The sequence below is a fragment of the Mytilus trossulus genome, chromosome 4 (assembly GCF_036588685.1).
Source record: "Mytilus trossulus isolate FHL-02 chromosome 4, PNRI_Mtr1.1.1.hap1, whole genome shotgun sequence".
NCBI classification, from domain to species: domain Eukaryota; kingdom Metazoa; phylum Mollusca; class Bivalvia; order Mytilida; family Mytilidae; genus Mytilus; species Mytilus trossulus.
In genome coordinates, this window is record NC_086376.1 from 91,897,994 (window position 1) to 91,920,700 (window position 22,707).

A 22,707-nucleotide genomic window follows, 5' to 3' on the forward strand; every position below is an offset into this window, starting at 1 on the left:
TACCAGCCTTAAAAGGCAAAACATACTCATCAGCGAACATATAGTCAACATGGCAAAATTTGGTTTCATGTACGTGTACAAATTGGCAATACGTTTCTCGTTTTTCTTCTCACGATAAAATAGAAACAGGATTGTTAAAAAACTTGAAATCAAGATGATAATTTTGTTATAATTAAGCACTATCACACCAGAACTTCTCTGGGAAATATGATTTATTCTGCCGGAAGAACCTTACAAAATAGGTGATTTCATACCTAATTTTACGGTCATTTATCTATAAGTACATAAACATAATTTGTTGTTCTGCATTGTAGGGCATTGCCTATTATCATGTACTGTATATTAAAAGAAATAAGAAGATGATGAGTGCAAATGAGACAACTCTTCGTCATAAAGTGTAAAACGAAAACAAATATTGGTCAACGGCATTCAACCCGGAGCATGGATTCACACCGAACAGAAAGCTATAAAGGGTCCAAAAATGGCTAGTGTAAATAAAAACGAAACCTGTGTATGGAATCTATTCTCTGAAAGTTATTCAACAATATTGGAGTGGAGTAAAACATAGTAAGAGAAAACCTTCGGATTGATACATAACACAATATTTGACTGTTTACCTATTATATCTGTTTGTTTTCCTCACACTTTGTTGTCGATATTATGGAATGCTATGCGACTGTCATATAAATTAATGGCTTAGTTTGCTATAAAACCAGGTTTATCCCACCATTGTTTACATAGAGAAAAGCCTTTATCAAGTCAGCAATAGGACAGTTGTTTTCTATTCGTTTGACGAGATTGAGCTTTTGATAATGCCATTTGATTAAGGACTTTCCGTTTAAAATTTCATTGCATAATGGCATGGATTCACCTGCATGGATTACCTTGGATATTAGTGTAAAACATAAAATAAGATTAACTCCATGATCTGCATGATCATATAGGTACAAGGCACAAAAACAAATAACGACAAAACAAAATCAACAAAGTAACGATCTGAAAATATTCGAAATTACTTACAGCTGGTTCAAAGAATAGATATGATGTAGAACCATCACTGGATAGCAATACATGTTATGTTACTAAATTATTGTATTTCTTTTTGTCAATTTTTGTAAATGTTGTGATAAAAGCAGAAATTTTCTAGTTCAGACAATTGTGGATTTTCGACTTACAAGTTTGAATGTTCATGCAGTGTATTGCGGCCTCTCTTTTAAAGATATTTGTCTATTATTGAATACTTTCTTTTACATTCGGCTTCCAAATATTCGATTTTTAGCATTCCTGATAAATCCAGAAAAGGGGATAGAACGATTGGGATCTATGTAATATTGTTTCCATTCTGTATGTATGTTCATCTTTGTATTTTGTCTTATATATTTTTTTATAATTAAGTTGACACAAACTCCACGTCCATTATTATTCCGAATAAAAAAAACAAGTCATGTTGATCAAAATTGTGTGTTTGAACTGAAAGTTAAATGGTCAATATTTTTTCTTTTACCTTTTAGAGTATTTCAACCCAAGCATTTACTTTAAATTAAAAAAGACCACAGACACTTCACACTAAATTAAAGAAAAAATATTTATGATAGATAAATCCCAAATCTAACTCAATCTTTAAATCATTTATGCAACTGGAATAATAAGGCAAAAGGTGTGAATTAGCAAATCGAAGAAGTATTAATTCATCTATATATAAGATACTTTAATGTTCGTGTTGCTTAGTCTTTAGTTTTCTCTGTCTGTGTCTTCTGTACTATTATTTGTCTCTTTGTCTTTTTATTTTTAGCCATGACGTTGTCAGTTTATTTTCGATCTTTGAGTTTGACTGTCTCTCTAATATCTTTCGTCCCTCTTTTTTGGACGCAATTAAAATCCAAACGACATAGATTAAACGGTACGAAAACATAACATAGAAAACAAAAGACTTGGCACCACAGAGGAGTAACCGAACCCCGGTCTACATGGGGCAACCGTCGTGCTGCTCATATGTAGTAAAAACCCGGAGATAAGTCAAATTTTTAGTAAGCATGTTATATTTGAGAGAAAGAGGGAACAATTTTAACATATCCTTCGTCATTTGGGAAACAAATATGCTATAACGTCAACCGTATAAAAAAAGAAACCTGTTCTTCTAACGTAAGACATTGACAATCAAGAAATAAATCATCATCTTGAATATTTCAGTTTGAGAGATGTCTTCGTTTGAATAAGAGTGTGTTTTACAAAGTACAATGAATCTTCTCTAAGACAAGATACTAGTAACTATGTTGGGCAATTTTGGTAGATGTTTCACGTTATTAGCCGATTGCTCATTGTAAGCACGTATATATCATTCATCAAAATATGAAAGTTCTGCTATATTACCGTATGGCGTGTTATTTACGCGGGCTGTACATTTTTGCCTCTTTTTGCGGATAGATCAAAATTGCCAAAATAAATTTCACCAATTTAAGTGTTCACGCACAGGTATTGATGAATTGAATCCGGCAAAATAATAACCGCCAACATATTTCGTATACCTTTTTTGTTATTAAATGAATTTCGTGAAATTTTACACCTGCGAAAATGACCTATTATACAGTATCCTTTGTTTAAACTAAAATATAAAAGCAATTTTACAAGTTTAGAATAAAATGACTAACAAGTATATATTCTCTTCGGTTTGTTCCCTTTTTAAGCGGTGTCAAATATTGTTAAGGTTTGCGATTAAGGGAAACACATGTAATGGTAAGTAAAACTCATTTCAATCCATAAGGTGTTTTCATACTATGATATTTAAATAGGAACCACTTGTGCAGCTATCGTATGTAAGATATTTGGTATGTAGTTCGCCTTATCTGGAGATTATTTTAACATTTCCTCTCAGTCAACATAAATCTACTGAAATCAGACTTGGGGTCAATTACATTGGAATGTAATTAATTAAATTACACATTACATTGCAAAAATGACCAATTACATCAATTACACATTACACTGTTTTTGAAATGTAATTAATTAAATTACAATTACTTTACTAAAGTAATTAATTAAATTACACATTACATTTTGTCATGGTATTTTTTTAACAATCTTATACATGTATAAATAATGCATGTGTAAAATATTCATGTAAGCATAGTTTAAACGTTGCATTTGATAATCATTAGCTATTTTAATGTTTTGTCATTTAGTCTGAATCTCTCTGGTAATGTGGCAGATAATGCTTGATCAGAACATGGAAGTTCTATGATCAGAAGATCATCATATTGAAAGGAGGGGGGGATTGGTTCCTATTCCTGCCAATACATCAAGGGGTATTTTGACATCTCAAAAATTAAGTCATTTAAATTAAACATAATATAAATAAAGATATTATACATTTTAAAATCATAAATAATTTTTTTTTACGTTAAAAATATCAAAAAGTGTGTTTGTCACAATATTGAAAATAATTTTTAATACAAATAATGTATGTATAATGTCTAAATATTAGCAATATTTTGCTAATTAGATAAAAATACATGTAATAGTGGCATTGCCCCTGGACATTTTAATCTGATTAATTGCTGTTTGTTTTTACAGCTGTTAATTTTTATTTCTTTAATCCTTTTGTGTATACTTATTTGACAAAATGATTGTGTGCAGTGATTTTAAATTCTAAATGAACTGTCTTTTTTCACAGTGACACTTTTTGGGGTTTTTGTTTAACAAGGTGATTAATTACTTATCAATCTATTTAGTTAAAAGATCTTTCTTAAAAACTGAACACTAATATATGATTCTCACATTTTTTTAAATTTAAAATTAAATAATAATTATTAAAAAAAACATCTGTAGGTCAAATAAATATTAATATACATTGTGATTTCAGTATAAATTATAGACTTTATATATTGAAAAAGTATGTGATATCAATATTTGAAAAAAAAGAATTATTTTACAATTTATATTATAAAACACAAATCCTTATCTTTAACACCATAAAAGTATATGTAATTGAAATGTAATTCAAAAGTAATTGAGCATTACATGCTTTTTTCAATGTAATTAATTATATTACCATTACATGTAATTAAAAAAATGCTCATTTACACATTACATTCAATTACATAGAAAATTGTAATGCATTACACTTAATTACCATTACATTTTCAATTACCCCATCCCTGACTGAAATTGTACAAAACACGTACGAACGTAGGCAAATTACAATAAAGAATGAAATTCCTTGATCACAGGAATAAAACAAAACGAAATCTGCAACTTACCACTAAAAAAAACAAGAGAAACTACAGTTTTAAGCAAAATCTGAAAGCAAAATTGTAAAGAATTATTTCAAATCAAAATGCCTATCAATAGTTTAGGGTGCATTATGCGGATGATATTTGATGTCACTCAAGTTTAAGATAGGGCTCGAACCAATTCAACTTTAGTTGTTTTAATTGCGCACTATCAGTTGTCAACACATCTGTTTTGTTATTGTCTCTAGACACCTTGGGTGCCAATAAACATTTTTTTAAATAGTTATCACAGGTTAAAGGACTTGTTGTTTTTCTAATCTCAGATATACCAACTGTCTTCCCTCTTTGAATAGTCTGGCTTCTACAAATAACTTTATGTGATCTGAATGACAACTAATGTTCAAGTTTGCAAGTTCGAAATAAAATTCACTTCGTTGTCAATTGTAATAATCAAAACAGATGAAGAGCTATGTTACCAAAAAAGAACCTTAAAATTCGCCTTATACACTTTCAAATTTTCCTGAGATAGTTGATCAAATATCCGTTTGAAAATAGGACAATGCTTCAAACACCCTATTAACTTCATGAAAAAGATGTGAGGACGTATTTATTATGTTAGTATATAAGGCGTGCATGCCTCCAGTCCCACAACAAAAACATGAGAAACAAATCTTTCTTTACCATTAAAAGAGTTAGAGTAGTTTCCCTTTGTATTGTATTCTATGATGATCGCTAAAATCAAATTCTTCTCTAACATATGTTTGATTTATCAATTTCTGCTTAAAATATTGATATAAAAAAGAAGATGTGGTATGATTGCCAATGAGACAACTATCCACAAGCCCCATAAGGAGGAAGAAATCCATCTAGGAACATTAAGTTTTGCTTGGGCATTGGAGTGAATCAGATGTTGGATAAGCATATCTCTAGCATATAGGCCAATTTTGATCAATTTAATGTAAATGCATTTACGGATTCTGATTTCGAATACTCGAATACAGAATTAAACTAGTCCAGTTTGTTGTTCATAGAACTTTCATATCCTCTAGTTCGGCTCCCATTCAGAATCAACCAATATATATATATACAGAATTTATTTGACCCGACCAAATGGTCTTGATCAATCATTTTACTTATATGATGAGCTTTGTATTTCTTTGAAAGAGGAATCAACTGAAGTAAAAGTGATATATGAAAATTGTATTTGAAATTATTCTTTGTCAACATACTTTGTAGGAAAAATGTCTATAATAACCAATTTTTCGTTTTGAAATGTTTGCCAATGAATGACAACAACAACCTTTATTATGCGAAACAAACACTTATCGGTTTGTATTTTATTAGTTTGTAATTTAAATTTATACGTGTTTAGAGTTAAAATCGCTAAACTGAATCACGTGATCCATTTATATATATGTTGTTATCAGATCATTGTAACATAAGTTTGGTTGAAAGTAGATATTTGTTCAAACAAATCAGGAAGTAGTTGAATTGCAATCGCTTATACTGACAAATGGACAACATGTTACTTTTCATAGTTTTGTGTACTACATTTGTGCATCCATATAGAACTGTGCTTGCAAAATGCCATTTCACAGGAAAGGTTGGTTACATTGAGGCTTTGTGCAAACACCAAGGATTTACATCAGTTCCGAAGAAATTACCAAGTGACATAAAGAAACTGGATTTAAGTTACAATCGACTGACCAGACTTGATGCCGACGAATTTTATAGATATAAGTATTTAGAAGAGCTAATAATTGATAATAACGTCATCAGAATGTTGCATTCTAATGCTTTTAATGGCTTATCATTATTGAGACATTTGTCTTTGTCTAAAAATAATCTGGATGTATCTAAATCGTATCACCATAAAGTGTTTGAGTCTCTACAGAATTTATCAGTTTTAGACATAAGTAAAAATATGAAACGTTTAAATAACAGCCCGTATAAAGTTCCCGTTAGTAAACTCCGTACATTGCGTGAGCTGAGCATCGATCTTGTTTATAATGCAACGTTCGGACGGCAGTTCAAGAAGTTGTACAATTTACAAATATTGAGATTTGATTATTGCCATGTTAGTTATTTATACAATGAAACATTCATAGGAATGCCGGTAAATATAAAGGAATTCCACATGACCACTTGTAAAAACTTTGTCGTCATTGAAGGTGGCGTCTTAGTTCCATTTCAACATCTAAAAGTGTTGAATCTTACTAGCAGCAATATTCACTTAACACAGGCTCTGAATATTTTACATCCATTTCAGAATAAATCAATGGACGCACTTCTCTTTCGTGGAATAACTTTTGCTGATTATAAACATGGCTTAGACGCAGTAATTCTTACACCAGAGATGATGAAATATATAAGAAATATCTGTATAAAAACACTTGATCTATCTGACAATGACATTATACTAGTAAAAAACAGGTCGTTAGTTATGTTCAAACATCGAGAGTGCTTTGAAAACATTATGTTATCTGCAAATAGTTTTAGTTTGGATAACTGGGCAGTTGATTTATTCATATTCTTATTCACGTTGACGAACATTAAAATGATTGATTATTCATATTTTCCATTACGGTTTGAAAATCCAGTTTTCCTTGACGTAATAAAAAGAAATAATCATACAACAATGGAACATGTGCAGGGCAAATGGAGGCGAAAGGTCATACCAATAACAGTAATCCTTCCAAGTCAAATTCAGTTTGTGAGAATAACGCATGTTATGGCTATAAATGCATTTAGGGAAATAAAAACAATAAATAGCTCCCTTCGTCACCTCGAAATATCTTACTTTGAAACACATATCTTTCCACTTTTAACTGTTGATGGATTCAATAGTTTAGAGCATTTAGATTTGTCAGGAATCAGATCAGTTTTAACTATTGGAGAAAGCAAAATTCCAGTTTTAATCCATCTTACAACACTTATCTTGAAAGAAACACACTTGTATGATATTTTACAAACTAATACAACAATATTAAGGTTTTGTCCAAATATAATAAATTTGGATATATCATATAATTATATCTGGAAGATCAAAGCAAATTCACTTGGACAATTACTTAATTTGAAACAGCTCAATGTCTCTCATAATTTGTTTGAGACAGTTCCGGATGTCGTTACAACATTTAGTAACTTGATCGAACTCGATTTGTCATACAATCAATTAACAACAATTGGAAAGAATATACTAGAGTGGATTGATACCCAGAATAAAAAACATGGAACTTTTTACTTATATCTAAGTAATAACCCTTTAATTTGTTCGTGTGACACCACTCCATTTCTACGTTGGATTTTGACATATAAAGTAAAGTTAGATTATAATGGTAATTACTCCTGTTGGGTTTCTTCAAGAAAAGGTATCAACTACACAAGAAATGTTGCTCAAAACTTTCATCATTATTTCGTTGACTGTAATACAACTGTGTGGATCAAGTTAGGCATGTCATTATTGGTGTCCGTTTTATCTAGTGTACTTTGTATTGCTCTATTGTACAATTTTAGATGGAGAATAGTTTTCTTTTTCTTTCGAAATTTTCGGAGATTTGCTGAGAAAGGTCTCGAGTTAACTTTTGATTATGACGTTTATGTTTCATATTCCGATGACTGCGTTTCTTTCGTGAAAGAATTACAAGAGAAAGTAGAGAACGAATGGGGATTCAAAATCTGCTTTGAAGATAGAGATTTCATTATAGGCGAATCAATTGCTAGTGAAAGAGCTACGTCTATTAACAGTTGTAGACACATTATATTTTTAGTAACTCCGTCAATTGTTAAAAATGAATGGACTCGATTTGAAATTGAGCGAGCAAAGTATGAAAAGTTTACAAAAAATCTTCAAAAGATTGTTGTTATTACAAGAGATATCCCTTTAGATGATATTCCAATGGAATTTTCCGCTATTTGGAAAGATGTATTTTTAATCCAATGGCCGACCGAGAAGGTCTATGTTCAAATGGCTTGGCAAAAGCTTAGACTTTGGTTCTTTTGATAGTGTATGAAGAAACCGGATTTAATAAAAATGTATATTATACGTCGTATAATATACCTATGTATTACATGTACTTATGCTATTGGATTTCATTTGTACATATTATTTATTTCAAAGTGTCTTCTTTCGTATGTTTTTTTTCTGCAAGTCAAGCTAGATAAGAATGCACATAAATAACTTAGTGTATTGTAGATTCATCCTCCAAAGTGTGTTTTGTAAAGACATGATGCTCATGAGATATATTTTCAATAATAAAATAATGTTTGTTGTAGAGATGCTCTGATTTCATTGTTTTACAGTGAGTCAACAAAAAGGGTTATAAAATATCCCAGCTACACAAAAGAGTGACATAATAAACAATAAAAGAATCAGAAAACCATGTATAAAAACACACAACACAATCACAAAAATATACAATAGGTATCAAATTTTCTTTTTCTTATTAGATACCTTGAACAATGAAAACAACACTCCTGCTAGAAAAACACATATGGTTTTACCAGTAAAAATCTGAGTTATTTCACATTGTCTGACCAATATCAAAACTGACGAATAATGGAAAAATAGAATGCGAGCCGTTCGTGACCATAGACGAGAACTTTTGGAGAAAGAAATTCTGTGAACATAGTTCCAACGATCGTTATGGAATCGCATTTCCGTTTAAGAACATGTGTAGTATATACCGCTAAGTTGACACAACATTTGATACCCTGCATTTCCTAAGTGATTTTCTTCATAGAGGTTTTTATGCTCATAAAGAAGCTGACAAACAAAGAATTTCAGTTTTTCAAGTTGAAATCATACCTTTGACAATTTTACGGACTACATCACGAGTTGGTTGACCTCCAAAGAATATGTATTTCACAGATGATGACGGTATGTTCAAATTGTGGTCACTACAATCCCATCCTCTTTCCCTCGAATCAACCCTGTGGTCCATGGCCAAAAGAAAGGGGTAAAAATTCCGATCAATTGTCAAATCTTATTATCCTCCTTTATAGAGTTTGAATATTAAAGCATCAAGTGTTTAGGTTGAACTTTTTTGTATTGGTAAGCTCAACGGTACCAACTCGACACCAGTATACCTACATATACAGGTTTTTAGTTATGCCGCTTTGTTTGACGAGACTTGAGCGGGACAATTATTAAACAAATAACAAAAGTTGATATTTTTTTCCAATTCAAAATGATACGTGCCTCTGCATAAATGCAATAAAACTTTTTTTTTTGTATTCCTGTGTATTTAAAATGAGTGATGTGATTTTTGTAATGAATTAATTGAATACTATATTATATCGCAAAATGTAGATACATTACTCAAACAATAGAGACAATTGATTTATCGATTTTTTCCTGTTTCAGATTGACATTTTGACATATGGTTATGAATTCTCTTGGAGGGTTATGCATGCAGACCAGGAGACCAGGAGACACTTACCCGATCGAGGCAACTAGTCTCTCCGATTTGGGATTTCATGCGATTTCCCAGTTTTGGTGCATTACCTTGATATTTAAGATATGGGATAGACTTGCAAGTGATAATATTCTACATGCATATGAATCTCTCACAATGAGTACTACTGTAAAATAGTTGATCCACACTTATTTTCAATCTCGTTCAGGAAATTGATGATAACGAGATTTGAACATCGGTAAACTATTGCTGCCTTACTATATTATAGTCTTGTTCAAGTTTATATGTTCGTTTTATTTAATGCAATCTCTGCATTCATATTGAACAAATCACCCAAATGTCTGAAAGAAGCTTTAAAGCTTGGGGAGAATCGCTGGTGACTGAAAAATAAGTTTATCTCATTGCTTATTCAACAAACAAAATACACAACATAAAGCTTTATTTAGGTTCAAAGCGGGAGGGGAGTCGTCAGAATCCCTGAACCCCTGGCTACGGGTATGTTTACGGCGCCGTTGGATGAGATAAAAAAAAATAACAAGTAACCTTTTTATATCTGGGGCTGAATTGCAAGATATGGGATAGAAGTGCAAGTCATAATATTCTACATGTAAACGAGCAAAATCTATATAACAACTCTGTACAAACGCCCTGGATCTTGAAAACATGAGCATACTCGTACGCGTACCACGAAGGATCCACACCAACCATTTACAGCAAACAAGGTTAGATCCAAATAAAATAAACAAATCAATACTTAACTAACTGTTGTGTTGCTAACATTTTATCAATACAAGGGCAATAACTATTATAGATTTTTGTTTTCATTTAAACTTGTTACATAAATATCCTACATGAATCTTTTACAATGATTACAAATGTAAAATGGTTGATCAACACTTATTTTCAATCTCGTCCAAGAAATTGCTGATACCATCTTTTGATGTTTAAATTTTATAAAAGTAAGACATGGAGAAAAGGAGATCTTGGAACGCTTACAATGCAATGTTTAATAGAATGTATATTCCATTGGACATCAAACCTTCCAATTAGTCCAGGAAAATGCTGATATATACACATGGAAAAAAGTATTGATTTTTTAAAACTTGAAAAATCAGCCTCTTATTTTGGATTGAATATGGTAAAATATTTGTAAAATAATATTGAACCTAGTTTATGATAACATTGGAATTTTAATGAACAAAAAATGTTTAAAAAAATGAATGATCTAACCACTATTTAAATAACAAAACGAAGTGTTTTAGTACAAAAAATACATTTTACAACTTTTACTGTAGTCGAACTTTACAATGTATGACATTTAAAAATAAATCTTAAGATGATTGTTCATATTATGGTTGGTCGTCATACGTCAAAGAATTAGTACTTTGTGCGCAGCCTCCATTCAAACGGATAACCGCCTCTTGATGTCTTCTGATTACTGCCATAACTCGACATATTTGTTGCTAAGGTAGCAGTAACCATTTCTGATGAAGGGCATTGTTTATTTCATGACGTGTTTGAACTGGGGTGTCCTTCTGTCCACTTTACGTCCAATAGTGTCCCATATATGCTCGCTATGGTTCAAATGCGGGCTACGATCTGATCAAGAAAGATGAACCGAATTCCATTGGAACAATGGATCTTCCTCCACGATGTTAATTTCCAATTTTGGCGAGCTCCGCACTACATTGGATACGGACAACTGTATGTCTGTTCGTAAGCAATGATCCCCGAAATGGTACGATCGCACGATAACCAGTAGCGATGAGTCGATCTCGAACAGTTCTTGTTAAAAGGTCCAGATTGAAATAAACAATTAATTTCCCCATAGGCGACAATGGTAGCCTTTTTCGAGATACAGACTATAGAAAGTTGATTTTGTTAACGAAACCTTGCTAGAATAAAAGAAAAGTTATTAGGACAGTATTTTTTGGTCTAAAAAATATAGGTTCGCGTTGCTTTTCTTAGCGTATTTTGTACTTATCTCCCATGCCTATCATTAATTTTGCCCTTAAAAATACGTGTCTTGTCCTAGCGTTGAAAAGTCATCTCAGTGCCTTTAGGGCTACGGAATAATTTTTATTTTGCCTTTTGTATAAAGCAGAGTGCACGAAGTCTCTATTAATAAAAAATAACGGGCGCACATATCGACCAATCAGGATTCGCCATACACTTAATTCTGAATACCATGTTATGCTCAAAAAATGGCTGCGCCCATAAAATCTAATGGTGTATTGTAACCTTCATGTATGCCCACCACTTTCTTTTTATGATTGTATTGTATGCCATGGGTTTCCTTCTGACCATTCTTCATTATGCTTGATTTTCTCTAGCAGATGATAAAGGGTGTCTTCTTGATCTCGGGAGGTCTTACACACCATTTATGGCCTGATTTTTATTCTCAAAACGACTTATAGTGGGATGGTGATGACTAACAATACGTGCGGTTGTCACAGCGACATTCCTGCTTCTCTCATGCTGATTATCTGCCTTATTGCTGCAGTTTAGACTTGTGGAGGACCCATAACAAGGTTATTTAAAGTATTGTAAAAAATGAAAATAAAAACATCTGTTTTGCTGTTTACGGGTACAGTACACGGGTGTCATTCGGTTTATCGAGAGAAATGGTCGTGAAAGAATATCTAACGGCGGTCAAGTATTGAGAGACGATCGTGAAAGTTCTGGTAACGGATCGAGAAAGACATTTAATCGAGAACACATATGAAAGTTCAGTAAATATTCTAATTTAATTAATTACACAGACACATTTACGACAAAATAAAACTGTCTGTCAAAATGGTTCAACATTATGATCAGTATGTCATAATATCCAGTTTCAAAAGAAACATAGTTATTACAAACCGACAAAAGACAGATTGCTTCTCGACATTTCAATGACATAAAAAATGTAAACAAAACGATTTTTTTTCACAAATTCGACTAGATAAACTACGTTTATCAGAATAAGGGCATTGTATTTGAATTAATTAAACGGTTTTCATAGTTATTTTGTTTATATTTAATCTGAAACTTGGTAAATAAGGAATTATCTACACAAAATTAATTTTTTGGATCGTGAAGGATCACGTACCGCATTTTTGAAGATCGTGAAAACTGGATCGTGAAAGATCTGATGATACGAAGACGTTCACATTATTCTTCCATTATATGATAATTGATATTTGTTATTGATATTGAAAAAGGCTAGATCGGTCAACATCCTCAAAAGGTTTAAGCCAAACAAGTAAAATGTTGAAGAGCATGGAGGATCCGAAATTCCAAAAAGTTGTACCAAATAAGACTATGATAATCCTTAGTTTTTCGAAAATTCAAAGTTTTGTAAACAAAAAATTTGTATCAAATGACCACATTATTGATATCCATGTCAACATCGAAGTGTTGAATACTGGGCAGATGATACCCTCGGGGACGAAACGTCCACCAGCAATGGCATCGACCCAGTGGTGTAAATAGTTATCCAAGGTACTAGGATTATATTTTAGTACGCCAGACGCGCAAATACATTAAAATTAGTATTTGGGAATTCGTGAACATGTTGTTTGTAAAATAGTTGGATGATAGTAGGATGAAGTTTTTTTTTTTGTCATGTGAAGTACTCACTTATCATGAGTTATAGGAAACCCATATTTTGTATATTGGATCCTATACTAAATGTCCGTCAGACAGGATTCACCTGACCTTGAATTTGCCTCATTTCATGCATGAAGATTCATGTTAGTGGTCAAGTCCGTATCAAGGATTCGTTTAGCTTTAGGATAACTGTCTGTTGTTATGACTTTAAGGTGTATATTTTCGACTTTTGCATAGTTTCAACTTACATTGAACTAATTATCATGCATCATTCGGCAATGTTTGTTCTATGCTGTTTGGCCTTTTGAATATATACATTTTGTACGTGTATGCTATAGCGACAAGGTGTTTCGTGTATGGTGTACATGTCTGTCTGCATGTATTTTATATGACCATGATGACTTCAATTGTGTTTGATTTATTAAATGATAGTAAGATGTCTATGCCTGGCTGTCGGTCAGGGTTCATATACTTTTGACCTTATGTTCCGAATTAATTGGCCAAGCATAACTTTCACAATTGTCAGTTTCTAAGGCACTGTAAGGATCGTTACACATGTATTTGGTGTACGGGATATTTGTAGAGATATGTATGGCATGGTTCATCTGACCATGACCTTTTTTTATGAGTCATTGACAATCTTAAGCGAATTCGACACTTTTAGTAAAACCCTTAATATTATAGACGTTCAACAAATATACTATGATCATAAGTTAAGCAAACAAGACATTACAGCATTTGCACTTTGGTCTCCTATAGCTAGTATGTCCTATATAGTTAAATCAATCCTTATCTGCGTTGTTTATAAAGAACTTAAAAAGTTCTGTTGCACAAAATGTTGGATATCGTTCAATCCAAAATTACACAGGGCAAAGTGAGCTTTTCTCATCACTTGGCGTCCGTTGTCGTTAACTTTAACAACATTTCCTCTGAAACTACTGGGCCAAATTCAACCGAACTTGGCCACAATCATCATTGTATCTAGTTTAAAAAATGTGTGGCATGACCCCGCCAACCAACCAAGATGACCACCATTGCTAAAAATAGAACATAGGGGTAAAATGCCGTTTTTGGCTTATAACTTAAAAACCAAAGCATTTAGAGCAAAACTGACACGGTGTACAATTGTTCTTCGGGTCAAGAACTATCTGCCCTATAATTTGCAGATGAATCCGACAATCAGTTGTTGGGTTGCTGCCCATGAATGGGTAATTTTAGGGAAATTTTGCTGTTTTATCTTGAATATTATTAAAGATAGAGATAAACTGTAAACAGCAATAATGTACAACAAAGAAAGACCTAAAAATAAGTCAACATGACCAACATGGTCAATTGACCCCCTACGGAGTTATTGTCCTTTATAGTCAATTTAACAATTTTCATAAAATTTGTAAATTTTTTTCTAACATTTTCCACTGAAACTACTGGGCCAAGTTCATTATAGATAGAAATAATTGTAAGCAGCAAGAATGTTCAGTAGAGTAAGATGTACAAACACATCATCATCATCATCATCATCATCACCAACACACAATTTTGTCATGAATCCATCTGCGTCCTTTGTTTAATATTCACACAGACCAAGTCGAGCGACACAGGTTCTTTAGAGCCTCTAGTTCAACTTTCGAGGTTAAGTGTTGAATAGGAAAAAAGACAATAGCTTTAATGTTAATCCTTATCAAAATAGTAACAGACTGCAACCACTTGCAGATTTATCAAATGGTAAAAGAATTACTGTTTTCTGATTACTAGTATTATGTCTGGTCACGCATTTTCTTTCACGATCAAAATAATACGTTGCCTGATCTTTCACGATCAAGATCGATGGAAATTCAACAAACTCAAGGTTTTTATAAACAAATTAACGCTTTTAATGGAAGAACATACTTTAATTTTACTGTACTATCAGATACACCAAAGATTAAATTTCAAATATATCATGATATTCTGAAATATGACCATTATAGGTACAAAAAGCGTGCTATTTGTAGTTAATTTCATAGACACGCATTGCGTCTTTTGTGTTTTTTCAAAAAGTACTTCACATTCTCTTTATCTTCTTTCACAGTTATGTTGAGGAAGTTAAACCATTTTGACAGACATAATTTTTTGTTCGGAATTGTTCCGCGTTTTGAAAACTAAGCGATTTTTTCAAAGATTCTGAACTAGAATGTACATTAAATGTCTTTCACGATCCGTTACCAGAACTTTCACGATCGTCTCTCAATACTTGACCGCCGTTGGATATTCTTTCACGATAATTTCTCTCGATAAACCGAATGACACCCGTGCAGTAGCAAGAACTTATCGAGTCAATATTTATTGATTAAACTCAGGTGATATTTAAATAATGTTCAACTAGTTCTATTTTAACAAATTGTATCACAATAAGATAAAGAGTGTTCTTTTAATTTCAATTTCAATTTGGTGTTGCAATATTTTTTTCCATGCCGTGTGAATATATTCTTTGATTTTGACAAGAAAAGGAGTTAACGTGTTTTATTCATGTTTAAGATACGCAATTATAAATAAGTAGATGTGGAATGAGTGCCAATGGGACAACTCTCCCTCCAATTAGATATAGGAAGATGTGGTATGACTGCCAGTGAGATAACTCTCCATCAGCTATAGCCTATGGGAAGATATGGTATGAGTGCCAATGAGACAACTCTCCATCCAACTATATATAGCCTATAGGAAGATAGATTATACCGTTGGTTTCCTCGTTAGAATGGTTTTACACTAGTATTTTTTGTAGGCCCTTTATAACTTGCTGTTCGGTGTGAGCCAACGCTCCATGTTGAAGGCCGTATCTTGACCTATAATGGTTTACTTTTTATAAATTGTTACTGGGATGGAGACTTGTTTCATTGACACTCATACCACATCTTCCTAAATATATATGTGAGTGCCAATGAGACAACTCTCCATCCAAGTCACAATTTATAAAAGTAAACCATTAAAGGTCAAGTTCTATGAGTGACGTGAAAGTTTCTTAGCTTTTTTATATTATTTTTATTAACTTGAACGAATAGTTTGGGTATACGTAACGAGAGATCAAATTAAAAGGCAACGTATACGCAATTGGGAATATTTCGTACTTTTATAAGATTGTGTAAACACAAGAACCTGAAAAAAATAAATGTTTCAAAAACGAACACAAAGATATAAAAATCAAGATAAAATTTGTAAAATGGATCTTTAACTGTATTTCATTATCTTTAAATAGCGTTTTAATTGTCGAAAATCCGTCCTCAAAATGCGCTTAAAAACAAAGCTGGCATGGTTGTAAATATGTTCGTTTTAAATAATCATATGCAAATATTGAGGATCTCCATATTCTTAAACCTCTCACTTGTGTGACAGTTGTATGAAATTCCATAATATTGTAATATTGACAACGATGTATGTACAAAACACACAGACATAATAAGTATAAAAGTCAAAAATAGGGGTAAAGCAATCAACGTTATGATATTTTATTAAAAGATATGAGCAAATAAACCCTAATACGGATAAATCAGTATGCATGTGCAATTCTGAAAACGTTCTGCTGTCGATATAAATTAAAATTTATTATCAACCAACTAAGTACATTATTGCCTAAAATGAATGTTTAATAAAAATTACATATTTTCTGTAATGGCCCTGTTTTTCAATAATGGCCTTATTACAATATTACAATATTACAGTGTATGTAAAGTGCGGATCCTAAAATATCATTTTTACTGTATATGCCTCAAATGTCTAATGTAGAATGATAAATAAACAGACGAACTTTTTTTAATTTTTGAAGAAAATGAAGAAAATTAGTTAAAATGTATATGTTCAGAAATACATAATACTAATAAAACAAAGTAAGAGATGCGAGCGGGGTGTTATCGCGCCTAAAGCCATCCAGCTGTGAAATATATACCAAAATAGGTGAATATTTATGACATTTCACGAACAGATCGTGCAGGTGCTTTATAACTAACAGGTAAGATGTTGTTGCAGTAAAAACTATTCATTTTAATACAATTAATAGAGTTGTATAACGTGGAATATGTTTTGTCATTCAGTTTCTTCATATTTAACTAAATTCCACTATGGTGATTTCGTAATGCTAGTCATGTTTACTGTCGAATAATGATACTATTCTTTCATTTTCACTGTGGAGCGAATCATTAGTATTGTATATGCGGTGCATTTTCACTGTATAATTTTTTTTTTATCTATTACAGCTCATTTCTTTAAGCATGAAGAGCAAGACTTTAGTTGACTTGCTTGCTTTTCTTTTATTGGATAATCATTATGGTAACACCCAATTTAATTCAAATATTAAAAATACAGGTTAAACTATGCCTATTCATATTGTTTAAAAATGTCAATCTTATTTACAAAGATTGTATAAACAATTAAACAAACAAAGCAAACAAGCCAACCAAAGTTTTGCTTTACATGCAATAGGAAATTAGCTGTAAAGCATTAATTTAGCCGACTTGCTCAAACAATAGATAAAGTAAGAGAAAGATTTGATAAAAATTAACTTACGGAGGAATGTTTGGTTTTAAAACACTCTAATTAATTCAATAGAAATAACATTTATTTCAAATGTATTCCATTTAGTTTCTTATAAAGCGTATAGGGATCTTCATCCTTATTTATTTTTATCCATTTCCATGACACTTCACCACTAATTCCGTACATCTTGATATAGATTGAACCTTTGTTTTCCCGTTTAACAGGTTTTACACTGGAGCCCTTTATAACTTGCTGTTCGGTGTGAGCCAAGACTCCATGTTGAAGACCGTATTTTGACGTATAATGTTCTACTTTTATAAATTGTGACTCGGATGGAGAGTTGTCTCATTGTCACATACGACATCTATATATGGCTCAAAAACGAAACGAGACGGGATAAAAATGGATAAAAAAATCCACGCTACTTTTTTAATATATTTATAGTGGACTTAATATGAGTCAGAACAGAGTAAAATAGTGTGTCTCATTTGAGTTTAAGCGTGACGCCGGATTGCCGATTTTTTGCAAGCGTGACAGGTGAAAGTCAAATGATTGTGTTGTGAAAAACGAGAAATGAAGTCTAGCGGGACACGCATAATTACAAAAAATGAGAACTGCATAGTATAAGCGGGATACGGGAATCTGACAAAACAATAAGCGGAATACGGGAATCTGCCAAAAACAGTAAGCGGGATCCGGTATCAGAACCCCCCAATGAGACCCCCAGAATAAGATATTTTTGTATATTCATCCTATTGTTACAGTCATGCCTTCAATACCAAATGTATCTGATCGAGCATTTTTTTATATTTTTGGTCCCTTTTTCAATTTTGTGGGGTCCAAATTTATAGACAAAAGTCCTTTAATATAGATATTAGGGATTCGTTGACATGCTTAATCTAGCCGTGTATCTAGTTTGGGGATTTTTTGCCTAGTTGCTGAAATAGCCTATATAGAGTTCCAAAGGGTCTTAAATCAACAAAAATGAATTGTAGCTTGCATTTCGTGTACAATAACCCAAATGTGTATGGTTTTACCTCTTCGGTAGTATCCATTCGCGGATCTAGAATTTTCATTTTGAGAATTGCTTTTGTTACAAGTTTGAAAAGCTATATATTTGATGTAGAATGAATGAGGAGTTTGTATTTCAATTTGAAAATACATGTTTCATAAATCCTAAAGTCATCAACTATTTTTTTTCGTTTGTTGCAAGTGCATTTATCACATAATTCTACAATAAAAATTCCTCGCATCTTTGAAAATTCTACATTAATAATGACTGCACTAACAGTGATAATTCATCGCATCTATAGTTAAAATGGACGCTTTCAATAATCGATATGCTATATTATGATGCTTTTATAACACTTATTTGAACTTTAATGCTATGTTTGTATATTATAAAGACATATTACAATGAAAATATGTTAAAACTTATCTTCAAATCACTTAACTTGATATTTTCAAACATAAACAAATACAATTTTTCCCATGATCCTTTATTCTACAATAGACATACCCGCATATAACAGTAAAAATGAACTAGCTGGATTCGCACTTTATATACACTGATATTATGGAATGTTATACAATTGTCGAGACCTATACGGCAAAACTTGAATCGGGGTCTCGAGGCCAATACAGCAAACCTTGAATCAATACCAGTGCCAATATAGAAACAGGCAGTTAATAACACTATAATCTTTATCACTTTATAAAAAAAACAGATATTTATATTTGTTAAATAATTGTTTTTTATTGGTATTAAGATATTTGTGGTACTTGAACATTCTGTCATTTTCGTATTCATTTTTTTCATTTTGATTTTTGCTATGTGATTTGTCTATATAAAATGAAAATTAAAAAAAGAAACGGGGAATGTGTCAACGCGACAACAACCTGGCCATAGAGCAGACAACAGCCGAAGGTCAACATTGAGTCTTCAATGTAGCGAGAAACTCCCGCACTCGGAGGCGTCCATCAGCTAGCCCCTTAAGAAATATGTATACTAGTTCAGTGATAATGGACGTCATACTAAAGTCCGAATTATACACAAAAGAACTAAAATTAAAAATCACAAGACTAAGAAAGGCCAGGGGCTCCTGACTTTGGACAGGCGCAAAATTGCGACGGGGTTAAATATGTTTATGAGATCTAAACCCTCCCCCTATACCTCTAGCAAATGTAGAAAAGTAAACGCATAACAATACGCACATTAAAATTCAGTTCAAGAGAATTCCGAGTCCGATGCCTATTTTATGTTTCTTCGTTTCATATATGAAGTGACTCTGTACTTATACATCCCGTCATTGTGTTTTTTTACTATGGTAAAATTTGTGTATTCTTGTCTTTAATTTTTCAAGTACTAATATGATTGGTCTGTACATGGAAGTGATATTTAAATAACTTTCATGGTCTGTATGCAATAGTGTGCTTCTTTGTTACATGTTTGTATGTTTTTTAGTGATGAGGATTATAGCACAATGCTGACTGCTGTATTATTTGACATTGTTTACCTATTATGTCTGCTTGTCTTGTTCACGCATGCATCGTTGGAATATATAATGGAGTTTGATGCGACTGTCATACAAGTGAGAGGTTTGGATGAGCTACATCGTTTTCTACATGAGAAAATTCCTGTGCCAAGACAGGAATATGAAAGTTGTTATCCTTTCGTTTGATGTGTTTGAGCTTTTGATTTTCAGTTTGACTAGGGACTTTCCGGTTTGAATATTCCTCGTAGTTCAGTATTTTTGTGATTTTACTTTTTTTTACGTCAGGAATCTGTAATTCATATTTTGTCATTGTTTCATGACGTCATATTTGCTTTCGTAAACTTTTGTTATACATAAGGTCGTTACTATGTCAGTTTTCTCACCTGAATTATTGTACAGTTTTCATGACGAGGCCTTTTATACTAGTAGTCGACGGTACGGGTTTTTCCTAATATTTGAAGGTCGTATGATGGCTTACAATTGCTTACCACCACTTAGTTTATCTCTGGTGGTCAGTTGGGTAAATGGCAATCTTACCACATCTCATTTCTATACGGAACTGGTTTTTAAAACAAGTATCCCCGGTTTATAAAGGGATTATAATGTGTGGCAAAGTTCCGTTATATGTGCCATGCATATACGTGCTATATATATGTTGTTGTTTGTGTTTTCGCCTGGTAGTCAGTTTTTGAGTGTGATATGTTTTTCTATCAAATATCTAAGATTACTCATATTATCTGAGATGCGTTAATCATTTATTTCCTAAGTCAGAAATCTGATGTTCAGTGGATATCCTCTGTTTATGTGGTTCATACATGTTTCTCGTTTCTCGTTTTTTATATAGATTAGACCGTTGGTTTTCCCATTTGAATGGTTTGACATCAGTATTTTTTGTGGCCTTTATATATAGCTCGCAGTTCTGAGTGAGCCAAGGCTCCGTGTTGAGAGCCGTTTCTTGACCTATAATGGTTTTCTTTTATAAATTGTTACTTCAATGGAGAGTTTTCTCATTGACAGTCATACCACATCTTCCTATATCTATTTATATCTACAGAACGTTATTTTCTTCATTTAGCGGTTCAAACTTAACGCAATGCATGAACGAATGCCGACAGATGTGCATTGTTGAAACAGATATCGATGATAGTGAAATAGTCTTGTCTTGTTTACACTCAATGAGGTGGAAGAATTTGTTTAAATATAGTGGTAGTTAAATTATCTCTTAGATAGTTTAATTTGCACAAGGGTGATACCGATTGAAAATTAAAAAAAAAATGGAATTTTTATCTCGATAATTGGGCACAATTGAAAGAAAGTTGGCAGGAAGTGTGGAAATTTAAGTAAAATCAAAATTTCCACATAATTTTACTTGAAAGTAATATCACCATAAATATTTAGAGTTTGGTCTTATTAATTATCGTTGATTAATTAGCGTTTCAGGTTACACAATTTACATACTGACCTTTATTTATCCTTCAACGTAGTTAAATACAAGGACAATACTATCAATATAAGTAAATAGCACGTAATCAATCTATACTGCAAGTTATGGTTTTTGACCCAGAAGCGTTGGGTAGCTGTCTCAATACTGTTTAACATACATATCGGAGACATGTACATATCGTACCAACAATTTATATGTATAAACAAATTGCAGATGTGTTTGTTGTGCATACAAGGTGTTTTAACAATTAAATATTCAAACATTGTAAAACTCAATTAATTGAAATTAGCTGTTAAATTACAGACATTTGAGTAGTACGTGTAATTGCTACAATCACAAGAAAATGGCTTAACACGCGAAATACAGAGACAGTCTTATAAAGATCTATTCAAAATGACTGTTTATGTTCAAAAGTTGTTATCAGAATAAATTACAAAAACAAAAGTAAGACCGAACATAAAAGACTTACAGTAAATGACGCTTAGAGATAAAAGAAGCAAATAAACCCTATACATCACATTGGTAAAGGGATTCGGCACATGTGAAAGCGGGAGGACATGATGACGAGTTTACGTCTTTAGAATGCGTTTTCTATTTTGTTTTTTACATTTCAATTTTATTTAAACTGTTTGAAAATATCTTTTAATATTTTATTAAATCAGTGGATATGCTAGTAAGTCTGAGAACTGTAAGATTTGTCTTTTGATAAACTTTATCGCATTTTTATGATTTTTGTCGATATTTGTACTTCTAGCTATTCTCATAAATATTAAAGCTTACTCATGATTATGCAGTGAAATCACAATAAAAGGTAGGACAGTAGTGTGTATTTGGAAAATTTTAATGAAAAACGGCATCTCAAATGAATGCGATTGATATAATTTTGAAAATATGTGACCAAAAACCCGGTGTCAATTTCACATGACGGCGACTATTAACAGAAAGCCAACCTCAATAATTCATAAAAAAAATGCATCCGTATGGAAATCTGATACCAACCGTAGTTGATTTATATTTAAAAGTTTCAC

General features: G+C 32.2%; 1 protein-coding gene across 1 annotated transcript; it reads left to right on the forward strand.

The window, feature by feature from the left end:
- Nucleotides 1-5,704: 5,704 nt before the first annotated feature.
- LOC134716910 (toll-like receptor 4) lies at nucleotides 5,705-8,232 on the forward strand. Its single transcript, XM_063579927.1, has one exon. The coding sequence runs from the start codon at nucleotides 5,743-5,745 to the stop codon at nucleotides 8,230-8,232; it is 2,490 nt and encodes an 829-aa protein (XP_063435997.1). The 5' UTR covers nucleotides 5,705-5,742.
- The last annotated feature ends 14,475 nt before the right edge of the window (nucleotides 8,233-22,707 follow it).

Excerpts from the sequence above, each read along its gene's own strand:
- LOC134716910 (XM_063579927.1), top strand. The coding sequence starts at position 5,743 with ATGGACAACATGTTACTTTTCATAGTTTTGTGTACTACATTTGTGCAT.